Source organism: Pyrgilauda ruficollis, unplaced genomic scaffold (genome assembly GCF_017590135.1).
Source record: "Pyrgilauda ruficollis isolate IOZ18807 unplaced genomic scaffold, ASM1759013v1 scaffold20, whole genome shotgun sequence".
Classification (NCBI taxonomy): domain Eukaryota; kingdom Metazoa; phylum Chordata; class Aves; order Passeriformes; family Passeridae; genus Pyrgilauda; species Pyrgilauda ruficollis.
This window is the reverse complement of record NW_024519207.1, coordinates 3,234,190-3,248,642: the sequence shown is the minus strand read 5'-3', so window position 1 is coordinate 3,248,642 and position 14,453 is coordinate 3,234,190. Positions and strand designations below refer to the sequence as shown.

The 14,453-nt window shown below is 37.4% G+C and overlaps 1 protein-coding gene across 6 annotated transcripts in view; it reads left to right on the top strand.

Moving 5' to 3' along the window:
* FNDC3A (fibronectin type III domain containing 3A) overlaps positions 1 to 14,453 on the top strand; it is a 110,577-nt gene that overhangs the window by 84,409 nt on the left and 11,715 nt on the right. For 4 of the 6 annotated variants that reach the window (XM_041466879.1, XM_041466878.1, XM_041466881.1 and 1 more), the window contains 7 exons: positions 2,408 to 2,582; positions 3,188 to 3,274; positions 7,970 to 8,108; positions 9,741 to 9,809; positions 11,101 to 11,219; positions 13,267 to 13,372; positions 13,471 to 13,646. In XM_041466879.1, the coding sequence (XP_041322813.1) occupies positions 2,408 to 2,582; positions 3,188 to 3,274; positions 7,970 to 8,108; positions 9,741 to 9,809; positions 11,101 to 11,219; positions 13,267 to 13,372; positions 13,471 to 13,646 (871 nt within the window). The remainder of the gene's footprint in view (positions 1 to 2,407; positions 2,583 to 3,187; positions 3,275 to 7,969; positions 8,109 to 9,740; positions 9,810 to 11,100; positions 11,220 to 13,266; positions 13,373 to 13,470; positions 13,647 to 14,453) is intronic. The other 2 variants (XM_041466882.1, XM_041466883.1) reach the window with 2 other exon arrangements.

The window sequence follows — 14,453 nt, the reverse complement described above, 5'->3', positions numbered from 1 at the left end:
GAAGGAGCAGTGCCTGCTTGGCCAGTGTTAAAGAACAGTGTAAAGAGTAGGGGGCCAGACCCAGGGTCATAATTCATGCTGGGAAGAAGGAATCTGCTGCAGACTATTAAGTATGTGAAAAATTCAGCTGGCTCAGAAGATCTGAAGCATGTGTTGGGAGGCTTTGGAGAGTACTCAGGGAGTGCATTGCATAAGGTGCTTGTTCCTGTGTCTTTCCTTAAGTACCTGCTTTGTGCTACAGTCTAGTCCACTGTAGTGGACTAGAAAGACTTTTGGTGTGCTTCAATAGTCTTTATTACATTACTGCCTTCTGGATGATGTTCCTGAAATTAATTATTCTCTTGAGTTGCTCCTGGACTTTGTCTTGTTGAGATTGAGTTGCAACTGTTAAAAATAAAGACAGGGAAGGGAGCTGGCAGTTAAGCAGGGTCCAGTTCTTGGGCTCTCTTCCTGTTCCCCTTTTACATCTGAGTGTAGCTGTACCCTCTAGGAATAGCTGCACATATTAATGATTCCTCCAGCGTAAGCTTTGAAGACACTGATCAGTTAAGTACCCTTCTTAAACTAATCACACTGAATAGATTTTTAAATCAGTATTTCATAGCCTTGTGAAGATGTGCTTTATTGTCTTTATGGTATTATTTAATTAAGAAGTCTCTTGAAATCATATTTATTAGCATAGAGTGTCTGTTTTTCCCTTACGAAGACTGTTGAGACCATTAGGCATCTGGAGACAGAATTTTGTCTAAATAATTTTACCAAGAAGATATTTTATCTCTGAGTTACTAATGTTTAAATTTAATTCTAACCTACATGAAACAGTGGTTAAAGAAAACTGGAAAATAAAATCTATTTTCAAAGATAGTACTGTACTTCTGTGGGAATTGTTTAATAGTCGTTCAAATATGGCTATAGCTGGAACTCAGTTTATTTCAGTGTATTTTGGAGTGGTCCAAGCAAGTTTAGAGATTAAATCTTTTTAAGATATATGGGGTTTTTTACCTTATATCTACTTGTAAGGTGACTCCTTCGATAGTTTGTTTTGAAAAGAGTTAGACATACAACTTGTATCTAACCTCTCTTCATGCTTTCTTCAGGCTGCCTATAAAATGTTGATCTTTTTTTAGTAAATATATTGTAGGTATCACTTGATTTCCATACCAGAAGTTTTCTTGCTTGTGACTTCTTACAAGAAAATAAATTACTATTCCCATAAATTTGGAAGTTTTCTCTTGTTTTTTACTTTTTCCCTTCTTGCTGCACATCTCTTTGGCAGTCCTCACAGACAATATGTCTGTTTTCTGTGCTATCAACACTCTTCATAATGTGTTGTCTATAAGATTTTTTTCTTTAAATGCCAAAAAATACCTCAATGCAGACCAAAATTATAACATGTGCATCACTGCAACAGAGGTTGAGTAAGAGAGGAAGTGAAATTGGAGTTAGCTTTTTATTGAGATTTTTCAGGCAAGTGAGGTTTCAAAACACGTGAGATATTTTACTGGTATCTTTGTTTAAGCTATACAGAGGGTTTTATTTTCAGGGCTTCCTGATGCTCACTTAGGTAATCCTTAACTTTTAGATTAAAATTACATCTTTTAAATTTGTTTCATATGGTTAAAAAAAATTAGACTAGCTTTAGGCTTGTGATTCTTCACATCTGATCTGAAGCAGCAAAGCCAGCTGAGAGCAGGTGGGCCTTTTTAGTCTGGCTGGATGCATGTCAGGCTGTCTGTGCAAGCATACTGTCTGTTCACTGACTTTTGCATCCCCCTGTTCCACCGTAGCTCTTTACATGTAATTTGTTTGTATTTTCACCACAAGGTGTATCTAATCTAAATCAGATAAGGATAACAGTTGTGTTAGGAGATTTACTGTTATACTCTACTTCTTTTTTTGCAATAAGATTTTCATTTTATCAACTCTTCAAGTAGCTTACCACTGAATGAGACTATTCTATTGTTTTCTGGATCTCTAGAGAAACCAGTACTTCAGAGTAAGCTCAGAACACATAAGCAAAGTTTGTTTTGAAGTCTTGCCTAAATGTTTTTATGTCTTCATGGTTTCACTTTGAAAAGGAAGGACAGTGTGGTATTAGTATATTATTGCATATAGAGCTTTAGTGTTTTAGAATACTGAGTTAATATGAAAAAGCAAAACATTTTGGTTAGCAAAACATTGTAATTATATCATACAAAGGAATCTTTCAATTGTGAACATGTTAACCTTGTTCAGATATTTTGTTACTGACAGACTCGTGGGCAAGTTAACTTGTTTGCTTGTAAGCGCTTGCAATTTCCATTGTGCATATCTCCAAGAAACTGTCATAGCTGTGTTTAGTAAGAATTTTGGTTTTAGCTATTAATTATTGTGTCTAGTTAGTTTACATACTGTCTGTTTTAAACAGTGATTTTAGTGAAGAAGTCCTGTATCATACCTCAGGCACTGCCCCAACCACACCAGCAAGTCCTTTGCTGATTAATGCTGGAGTTACTTGGTTATCCCTTCAGTGGACAAAACCCTCAGGAACACCATCAGATGAAGGAATCTCATATATATTAGAGATGGAGGATGAGAACTCAGTAAGTTTAGAATACTTATTCTCACTATGTTTGATACATTGTTGTATTAGTGTAGCAATGATTATTTTTGCTAGAATATTCTACAAGGAATTGTATTTTCTGAAATTAAGCTAATGACTTGTCATTGCTGTGACCAGGCCACCTAGCTTTCTTCTTTTAATTGTGTCTAGTGTTATTAAGCCCCATTTCTGCAAAGACTTTTAAATTGGTTATAACTTTGTGAATTTGTGTGTGCAAGTTAAGTCTTGTAAGAGCTGGATCAAAGCAATTGCATCATGAAGTGTGGTCCCTCTAGATGTCATTTCAGACTAACAGCATTTGTTTAAAAATCAGTACTGTTCTACCCTTTGAAAGTGTTAGATAAAATTTCCAGTGGTGCTGTATATATCTTTCTTACTGATCTTTTCTCCTCTCCTGATTGGAAAATGGTTAATGAATTTACACCTCTTTTAAAAAAATTGTGTTCACACAATGAAGGTGCACTTATTATTTTGTCAGAGAAGCATAATAACTACGGTTTGAAACAGTAATTTATTTGTATGAAGTATGTTAGATCCTCTGGCCTGCAAAGATAATGTTTCAAATAATCCTGTTTAATTCTGCAGGGATATGGTTTCAAGCCAAAATATGATGGTGATGATCTTACCTACACGGTGAAGAATTTGAGGCGTAGTACAAAATATAAATTTAGGGTAAGATCTTTTTCATATGTTTGGGCACCAGACTAGTTTGAGATTGACTCAGAAGTGGGGAGGGCCATTTTTAAGGAAAACAGAATTTGATGTCAGTTTCTTACAATTTCAATCTCTTAAAACTGGCTGAACCTGCATTATTTTTTCTGCAGAAGTGATAAGAACCTCTGCAAGGGTGTAACAGAGCTACAGGTATCTTGAAATTCCAAGTCAAAAGTACATGTTCTTAACAGCTGGGGTTTTTTATTTGGCTGGTTTGTTTCATATACGTGGGTGATATTACTGAGTGTAGCTATGGGTTCTTTTGACAGTAAACACAATGAAGGTGTTAGGGTAAGGAGCAGCCTTGATTAAAAAAAATTGTTAGGAAGTCATCCATATGACTGTGGTGCTGAGCCTGTTGTAATAAGCTTAAGGGCTGAACTTTTAGTTCAGGAAGAAGTCTGGCCTATGAGCTTTTGGGTGTGGCTAAAAGATAGAAAGAAGCATACTGGCCCTGGGAAGATGATCAAATAGACACCAAGGACTACAAGAACTTGCCAGGACAGGCAGAGTTGAAGTAGAAAAGGCTTAGGATCAACTAGAACTAAAACTGGCCAAAGATAACAAGAATGACTAAAATGCTTCATCAGATACGTGAGAAGTAGAAGCACAGGGAATACATACAGAGGCCATTCCTAAACAGGGCAAAGAGGCAAGTTACTAATGATGCCAATAAAGCAGAAGTTCTCCGTACCTTCTTTGCCTCTGCCTTACCAGCATAACTGGACCCCAGATCACAGGATAAGGTAGCTGTGAGAAGGCTAGGGTTTGGTCTTTTGGAGGGGCTCAGTCCACTTCTGGATGTTAAGTGGCTGACATTGCTGCAAGACCCCTATCTATAACACTTGAAAAGTGATGCAGGTCAGGGAATATCCCTGACAGAAGAGGGTGAATGTAATACCCCCCATCTACAAGAGGGGCCCAAACGAGGACCCAGGGAACTGCAAGCCCATTAATCTTACTTCAGTCCCTAGAAAAGAAATGGAAAAGTCTTCCTAGGAGATACTACAAGCCAAACAAAGTAGACAGTTGGGAATAGCCTACACCAAAAGTAAATGATGGCTGACTAGGCTGATCATGTCCTACATCGAGGTAACACTTCCAGTTGGTCCAAGGTGATCAGTGGATATTCTTTACCTGAACTTCAGCAAGCATTCAACAGTTTCCCACAGCCTTCTCCTTGGCCAAACTGGCAAGACACAAACTGGATAGGTGGTATGTGAGATGAGTAGAAAACCGGCCAACAGGCCACACTCAGAGGGTGGTGATCAATGGTTTCTAGTCAGGCTGGCAGCCTGTCTGAATTAGGAACTCCTAGGGATAGGAGACCCCATGCTGTTCATTTTCACAACTGATCTTGATGGGATTGAAAGCACCCTCACCAAGTCTGCTGGTGACACCACACGGAGTGGTCAGATGAACACATCAGAAGGCAAAGCTATCTTACAGAAACACCTGTAAGATAGGCTAGAAGAGCGAGGTAGCAAAAACAGAATGAAGTTTAACAAAGACAAGTGCAAAGTTCTGCACCTGGGCTGGAATAACCAAGGAGCCCACTATAGGCTAGGAGCAACCTTGCTGAAAGGGACCTTCGGGCAAACTGGATCCTGGGCTGACTCAGCAGTGGAATTGCTAGCAGAGATAAGAAATCTTCCCTGTATTCAGCTTGTGTCAGATCACACCTGGAGAACTGTGTCCAGCTCTGATCCACACAATTCACAAAAGACAGGCAGAGTGGGAGTTGGTCCAAAGGAGAGTCACAAAACATGGGCTATTCTATGTTCGGAGTTACTCTTGAATAGTTGCTTGGGTTTTGGAACAAAGCTAAAGATATGCTCAACAGTATGAATCACAGAATCATTTAGGTTGGAAAAGACCTATAAGATCAAGTCCAACTCTTAACCCAGCACTAAACCATGTCCCTAAGCAACATATCTGCACACTTTTGAAATACCTCCAGGGGCGGTGACTCAACCATTTCCCTGGACAGCCTTGCCAATGCTTGACTGCTCTTTCTGTGAAGGAATTTTTTCTAATATTCAATTTACACTTCTCCCGGTGCAACTTGAGGCATAGTCAGAATAACCTCATCTCTCTGCAAGTGAAAAATTGATAGCTGTTGTCATGCATATATCTAAAATACTAAGGAAGAATACTAAGTAAAATATCTAAGGAAGAATTGGGAACTGTTGAAGAAGAGCTTCTCTTTGCAATATGAATGTCAATAGTTTAAGCATTGATTGATTTGTTTGAGTTAACACTAAAGCGTGTAAGTACTCCTTTTCAGATGATATTTTGCACTTCTGAGTATGATTTTGTTGGGATTTTTGCATAACTTAGTCTTTAAGTAATTTGAAATATACAGTATGTTTCTAGCACTACTATGGCTACATATGAACTACATACTACTAGGAACTAAAGAGTAGCTAATTCTCTTGAAACTAGCTTTTGCAGGACACAAATATAGTCTTCCTTTGAAAGTAATACTACACATGATTTACACTTATTACTAGTAAATGTATAGTTACTTAAACATCCTAAGTTTCTCATTAAAATAAACTCCAATGTTTATACCCTATTTTTAATAGCAAAACAATAAACAGAAGTCTGTTCACGCATTCATGGAGCATAAAGGAGAAACAAATGTTATGTTGATCATGTCTTTAATTTTTATTATACAGAGGAAAGACTTAATTAGTAGTAATATTCCTTCAGGCTTTTGAAAGAAGCTTTATAACCATTGGAAACCTTATTATAATACGTAAATGCTAACTGTCTGTTAACTTGATTTGTAAGGGCACAAAGACAACCAGATGATTATTAATCCTGTAAACTCTATTGGGAGACTTAATGTCTGAGAGACATGTTAGCTTGCATTTCCTCTTCTCAGTCTACTAATATCACTGCTATCATTTAGATTCTGCTCATTTTTAAAACAGATATAAAAGCTGAAAAAACCTCTTTCTTTTTTCCTTTTTTTCTTTTTCCTAGGTGGTTTAGCTTTTTACTAAACTAAACTACAAAGTAAAAAATAGCAAGAATTTGTTTTCCTAGAATCACAGAAAAGTCTAGGTTGGAAGGGACTCTTGGTGATCATCTGGGTCAAATTTGTGTAGAAAGCCAGGCCTTATCTTAGGCAGTTCAACCCTGTCCCAGCCCTGTTGAGCTGAGATTTCAGTACTCCAGCAAGGATGATTCAACCACTTCTTTGGGCTGTCTGTTCTGATGGTAATTAATTTCTTTTCTTATATCCAGCTAGAATTTCCCCTAACACACTTTGTGTCTGCTGGCTCTTGTCCTGTCATTACAGATCCTTTGGAAGGCAATGTCTTAATGTCTTCTTTAACTGTCTCTTTGGTGTTGGAAGGCTGTGATTAGATCCTTCCCAATGAAACTTCTTTTTACTCAGGCAGAATAAAAAAAAAAGCTTTTTTCCAATGTCAGGTTCTCTAATCCTCTGATCATCATGCTCGCCCTCTTCTGAACTCTTTCCAATTTCCCAGTGTCTCTTGAACTGGGAGGACCAAAACTGGACACAGTATTCTAAGCATGGTTTTAAAAGTGCTGAGTAAAGTGACATAATTAAATCCTTTGTTCTGCTGGGTAAATTCTTGCTGATGCAGCCCATGAAACAATTTGGTTTTACTACTGCCAAGATGCTTTGCTGATTAATTTGGCTTGCTCCTATTCAAATGCCAATGTCCTTCTCAACAGAGCTGAAAAAAGAAAAACTGTGTAGAGTCAGACCCCAGACTGCACTGGTGCTGGGATTATTCCATCCCAGGTGCAAGACTGTATCTTTGTCCAAAGCTCATACAGTTCTTGTTCATGCAATATTTCAGCCTGTCAAAGTCTGTATGATGGCTCTTCTCTCCAGCCTATGTTTGTCTTCTCCTAGTTTGGTGCTATATGCAAATCTGGGAGAATCACTCACTCCTGTCATCCAAAAGATAATGAATAGAATCTGACATTGGATTGGCTGCTGAGGAAATCCACTCATGAGCAGCTGCTAATTTTTCTTCAAACCATTAGCCAACACCCTTTGAGCCTGGCATTCTGTCAGGTTTTCTACAGCCATCTTGTGGTCCATCTGTTCTATCTCAACCAGCTTGTCTGTGTAGTTGTTGTGGAGATCGAACTAAAATTCGGCTAGATGATATCCCCAGCTTTCCCCCATTTGTTAAGCAAGTTGTTGCATCATGGAAGCACTCAGGCTGGTTAAACACAATTTACCCTTGACAAATATAATTCCTTGCCCTTCACATGACTTTCATGACAACCTTTGCCATAATAATCCTTGGGACTGAAGAGTTTATAAAATCCCTTTGCTGTTGTTAATACAAGTTAGCCATATAAACACTTTTTCTATCTCACTATTTATGTAAAAGAAGGTGCTCTACTAGCGTGGGAGGAATTTTTTTAAGGATTTGGTTTTTTCTGGCAATTTGCATGCATTTATATTTTCAGTATAGTGATTGTCTAACTATGGGACTAAGGAAAATGTAAAATGAATGTATATAATAACTTTAGTTTTTGTGTTAATTTATTATATGTGTGTCTATATATGATATATAAATCAATTTGTCCTTATCATAAACAGTGAATAGCATAGCACTATCCAATGTGTTTATAGTATTTAATATATATTTGCAGGTCATTGCTTATAACTCAGAAGGGAAGAGCAGTCCAAGTGAGACAGTGGAGTACATTACTTGTCCAGACAAACCTGGAGTACCTTCAAAACCCACAGTGAAAGGAAAAATTCATGCACAGAGTTTTAAAATAATCTGGGGTAAGAATGTTTTCCAGCTCTAATTAGGGTATTTCTTATGTATTTTAATATATATTATATATATAAAATATTTTTTATACAGAAGGTCAGGTTTTACTTTAGTAACACTTCAGTCAACTGAGCCGTTATGATCCATTTATATTGAAAAATACTGACTCAAAATACTTAGTGTGGCAGTACAGCTAATTATATGGGAAGAATAATGTGCTAATTGTGATAGGGACTGTTATTGCAGAGGACTTAGTGTGGTTAATTGATATACTAAGAAGTTCTGTTTCTCTGACACAAAGAGTAGGTGCATGACATTCTGAATTGTTATTGAAAGAGAAGATTGAAGTTCAACCTGTATCTTCAAACTATTTGGTTTTACGAGATAAATTTTTATTCTCTAAGGATGTTGAGAAACTTTTCCTTAAGCTCAGGAATTTTTAGCCTTATGCTGTAAAATAGGAGAAGGTTGAACAGTACTGTGCAATGCAGTACTTTAGCAGAAAACCAAACAGTAAAATATTACATTTATTGTCACTTCTTACCTATCTCCATTTAATAATGTGTTTAATTCTTTAGCATCAGTAATAAGAAATTTACTTGTAGAGTACAAATAGTACTCAGCAGGTCCAGCCTTACATCTTCCCAGAGTGCTTTGCTACATCAGGACCTGATACTTGATCTTTTATGTACAATGCATAATGTATGAAGTTATTGAAAATACCTTATTTGTATATCAAAAGCTACCTAAAATATCAATTTATATATAAAACTTTTAATAGTCTTTGGAACAGTGATGCTCTTTCTATGTGGCAATTATTGTGACAATTTTACTTTCCATTTGGAGTAATTTCCTTCCAACCAAAAAAGTGCTATCTGCCGTCTAAGTCTCATTTTATTTAGCTGGCATTTTATGATACATAACCCTTGCCTAAGAGCCAACATCACTTCATCCAGCACAAGCATAATGTGATGATTAGGCAGGAGTGCCCTTCTGTGTTGAAGTATAATGCTGTCTTTATATTTGTTTAAAATGTTGTTTCACATTACTTTAATTTTGCTGTTTTCTAAGTCATCTTTGAGAAACAGTATTAGGAGTATATGTCCAAGAAAGGTCTGTAGATTTGTATCTTGTACATGAATACTGTACCAGGGAGGATAGTGCACTCAATTTCAAGTGATATATTAGAAGTTAAGAGATAAGTCTTCAGTGTAGAGCTCTTGCCTATTCTATTCCATCCCAAAATATTTAGGCTTTTGAAATTCTGTCCTTAAATAATTTCAAAATATTTTTATATACAAATCCATATGATAATTTTTCCTGTCTGCAGTCCAAATTGCATGACCATTAGAGTCTGTGTCCCTGAATCCATAGTCAGGCACTTGAGACTGAAATGTTTGCTGTGGCATCTCCCAGGGGCGATTCCCTTGTCCCTTCTCCTGTGCAGAGTGTACAGAAGGGCTGAGAGCTGCCTTTCACACAGCAGGACTTGGAGTGATTTGCTGCTGCCCTGGACTAGGATGCTCTCTGTCTAAATAAGCACCCATCTCCAGCTGTCTGTTGATTTTGCCAATGGGAAAACCTCCCCAAAAGCTATAAAGCCATTTAACTTACCTCAGTTGGAATATTGCTGTTTTTTATAGATCCACCAAAAGACAATGGGGGAGCAGCAATACATACATATGTTGTGGAAATGTCTGAAGGCTTAAGTGGTAAGTATTAGGATCATACATTGGCATTCAGTTGTGTGGTTTGTTTTGTTTTCCTGTCTCTGTGTGCATGTGGGAAGAAAAAAATGTGTATTATGACTGGGAAAGTTATTCCCAGGGACTGACATCAAAAAGAAAATAGAGGCACATTGATGCTTGTACACAAGAAGCTCTTTTTCTCTGATTTAGAAAAGAGAGATGCCACAAAATTCTGTGACGCAAGAGATGCTTTTTGTTTAACTTAGTAATTAGGTCTGTTCAGTTTTGGAAATGAAATTACACATTTCAGACATTTTAGGGCAAGAAGACAGGGACATGTAGCTTTTGTTGTCTGCATGGCAGATGAAATAAAAGCTTGTACTCCATTTATCACTATTAAATGAGAACAATGATGCAGCTGGGGTAACTTTCTGCTATTTGCTTTCTGTTCTTTCATACAGAAAGGAAACTGACAGTATTTCTAAATTGGACATAAACCTATCTTGCTAAATTATTTAAAAATCTAGTTAAGTAGCTTTGTTGAGTTCAAAAACACAGTTACACCAAAAATGAAAGTTTAAACTTTTTCAGTGCTGTGTCAGATTAAGACAGAGCACTGCCCCCAGATATGATGGGAGCCCTCTCAGGCTGTTAGTCTATTGCTTTCCTCTCTCTGTCACATGTCCACCTTAAGCCACTTTTGGAATGGCGTTCACCCAAGGCTTTCACACAGATTTAGTGAGCTGTGCATTATGTTTCATTCCCAGCCCTTTAAATTCTGGTGTATTGAGTTGTTGGAGATTTAATTAAAAGTCCCCAGGTTCCCTGCTTAATATCTTAAAAAGAAAGACAGAATGCTCAAGAGTTTCTGATTTAAGAGTAGCAAATAATGGAATCAGAATTTCACATGGTTCTGGGCCATTCAGGAACACAGGAACAAGCTTCACCAATTGTAAACTAGTTACAGCCTGCAAAATGATAATGTAATTTGAAGCTTGTTTTCCATTAAAAATTTTACTTTTGTATCTTTCCTGTTTATTTGGTTATGATGTTGAATGTGCTTGTTGACCAAGTAAGTTCTTTTCTAGTGAAGGTAAATCCCAAATAAGGAAGCTATTTCACTTCAGCAGATCTACACCTAAGAAACTCTGAAATTATAGGATCTTCCAGGAAATTCAAAGCAGTCTCAGTTTCTGGTTTTTTTTAATAAACATCAGGCACACACTTTAGTGAAATTAGGATACCTGCTGTGGCTGGTAGTGAAGTGTGGCAAATTACACTTTGGTTCATTGCACACTTATTCCTAATCTTTCAGGAAACAAGTGGGATACAATATACAGCGGAGCCGCTAGGGAACATGTGTGTGACCGACTAAATCCGGGCTCTTCCTATCGGTTACGTGTATATTGCGTTGGGGAAGGAGGACAAAGCACGGTAATATCAGCTAATATTTTTATTAAATTAAATTTCTCTGTGTAAGAAAATCTGGTCCAGTAGATATTTAAGCAAATATTGTGCAGAAGTGCCTAACAAAATAGCCATAATTAGAACCTCAGAGAAGTTCCAGTATTGCTGCACAGTGGTTCAAGTTTCTGCTCATTTGTTAAAGAAAAATATCTGAATATTATTTCCTGATGTATTTTGTTTGACATGATAGTCTTATTTACAGAAACAGATACTTTTCCTATGTGATACATTTATACAATGTCATTTATTAAGGCCTAACCAAATACAGCAGTTTAAGAAGGGTACTTGAAAAGGCTCCCTGTGGAATTGGTCACAGCACCAAGCATAACAGAGTTCACAAAGCATTTGGACAATGGTGTCTCACATAGTATGATTCTTGGGGCTGTCTTGGGGCGAGGAGCTGGACTTTGGTGATCCTTGTAGATCCCTTCCAACTCAGAAGATTCTGTGATTCTATGAATTTAATGTATTTCCTGTAGTCAGTGGAGTACCTTGTCTGAATATCCAAGTTACCCTAGCAGGCAGGGGAAGAAGTCTTCACTCAAGCTTTACAAGGTTATGCTTCCTGCGCTTTCTCAAGCACAATTTAAATGTTTACATTGCTCTACTTTCCAGTATTCCCAAACAATTTGCTGTGCCATACTGTGCTTCTTTACACATACACACACTACACACACACATGTGTATTGTCAGTTCTGTTGTGTAGATCAGCTGCCAGTGCCAAAATGTCTTGCTGTATTTGCTCTCCCTTCTCAGCAACAAGTGTAACAAAGCCAGCCCTGGCTCTCTGCAGACTTTCAGCAGGGCTTTACTGTCAATCTGCTCTCACAAAAACCTTAAAGCCTTCCATTCTTGGTGTTTGCAGTTTCTACCTTGCCCTGCCTTATGACATGAAACATATGTGCTCTTCCTCCACATAGAAGTCTCCTGCAAAGATAACCCTTTACTACATCCACCTTGCCTTAAGAATAAATCTGGACTCCTTCAATGCTGGCTTGGCTGCAGTGCTTTCCCAGTCACCAGACCACAAGTCTTTGGAGACCTTCACTCTGCCAACCTACTTCCCTACAGCCCAACCCCATGAATTTAGAATTAACCCTGAGTACCACAGAGAAAATAACTTCCAGGAAGTCCTTACACTCTCTGAAGGTGTCAGAAATCAACAGAAGAACTGTGAAGAAAGATGTAATTAATGCTTCTGCAGCTTCCCATTAACATATGTGAAACTTTCTGCCTTTTAAGTAGCATCAGTTGTTCAGTGCAACAATATATTCAAAGGAGCTGAAAACCAGTCCACTCTTTCTTAAACATACGTAGAAACCAGCTGTGAAGTGAGACTCTGAGATTCATTCCTTCTGTAAACCTGAAGTCTTTCCAACTTCCTATTTGTTCTGTATCAAGCTGAAGCTAATAACCCCTCATTGTCTGCTCACTTCTGTCTGCATCCAGAAGTCAATGCCATCTGTGCTGCATGTGTTATGTTCGTAGGTAATTTTTGCCCAAACTTCAAATCAGAGGTGGAAACTTGTTGCTCATTAGGTATTGCTAAGCAATGAAAAAGTTGAAATCTCTTTTTTTTTTTAATCTCTTCTGATTGACACTTCTGCCCACTTAAGCTTTCTGAGAGGTTCTTCCATGGAAAGTATACAACCCTTAGGGTTTAGAACTCATTAAACTGCAGTCTGATGCAAAAGAGAGTGAGTTTACATTGAATAAGTCATATTTCAAGCATCTGTACTAGGTTTGTACTGATAATTAACCACTGTTTTTAATTCTACTCCTTGCACATGTACCAAAATACAAAAGCAAATTTTGCATATTGTGTGATTATTTTGGCATGGTTTATATTACGAGAAATATATACCAGATCACTTCAGTATCCTCACATATTTGAAGATGTAATTAAAAAAGGGATGATCTTGTTTCTGACTCAGGTATTTGCCTTTACTTATGGCATAGCTGATAGTTCTTGATTTGGCCGGGATAACTTCATTAATCTATCTTTCATTTTTAGGTAACTGATTCCTTACTGGTGCAGACACCAGCAGTGGTTCCTGGTCCATGCCAGCCTCCAAGGCTACAGGGTAGACCAAGAGCGAGAGAAATTCAGCTGCGCTGGGGTAATTTTTTTACAAGTGTTAGAGATTGTAAGGGATCCAAATGTATTCCAATGTGTTAAAATTAAATAAGCTTTTCTTTCTTTCTTTCTTATTTCTAGGACCACCTCAGGTAGATGGTGGTTCACCCATTACCTGTTATGGTCTGGAAATGTTTCAGGCAGAAAGCGATGAACACAGAGAGGTTTACCAGGGTTCTGATGTTGAATGCACAGTGGGCAGCCTTCTTCCAGGGAGGATGTACAGCTTCAGACTGAGAGCAGCTAACAAGGCTGGGGTAAGGAGGCAGTCTGAAATGAAATTCATTACAGAGACTGCAATCACTATTAAGGATTTTTTATTTCAAACAAAGCATTTAACAGTAATTTTAAAATTAGGATTTCCAAATGTAGAGTCTTTTGGGTCACATAGCTTATTGTTGTGTGGGAACAGATGGTTAAACATCAGTTTATAATGAAAGGTATTTTTAGATGAAGGGAAGAGAAAATAGCTAATTATGTCTTTTATCTGAACAGTAATATTAGGAAATCATTAGAAAATGCTAACAGTACTTTATTAGAGTACTGTTACAACTTCACTATTTTGATGTGAAGTAGCAGATTATTTTCTATATACAGCTTTGTAAATTGATTGACCTTTATTTTTACAGCTGTTGGTGTTCAGAACATAACAATTAATGTTTCCTGACTCTCCATTTTTATATTTAGTTTAACTTCTGAGTACATGTTCTATCAAATACAAGACTATTTTCCCTCGTTGGAATATTAAATGTGTTTAAATAAATTGTTGCTGTAGAATAAGCTTTTTAGTTGTGTACCCAAAGTCCTGATTTGTTCAATAATGTACACTTCATTGAAAACTGTCAGGGTGTGTTGACACTGTTTGTGGAGAGGTCTGCAGCTTAAGGCTTTAAAACACTATCCTAACTTTTGTCTTCCCTTCACCCTGCAAAGAATGGTTCATTGTTCAGCAGTTTTTGAATCCTTTATTTCTTTTACATAGGTGTAAATAGGCAGTACCAATTGGTTTATGTTCCAGTGCAGCCATCATGTAACTTCAGAATAAGGCTCTGGGTAGTACTTCC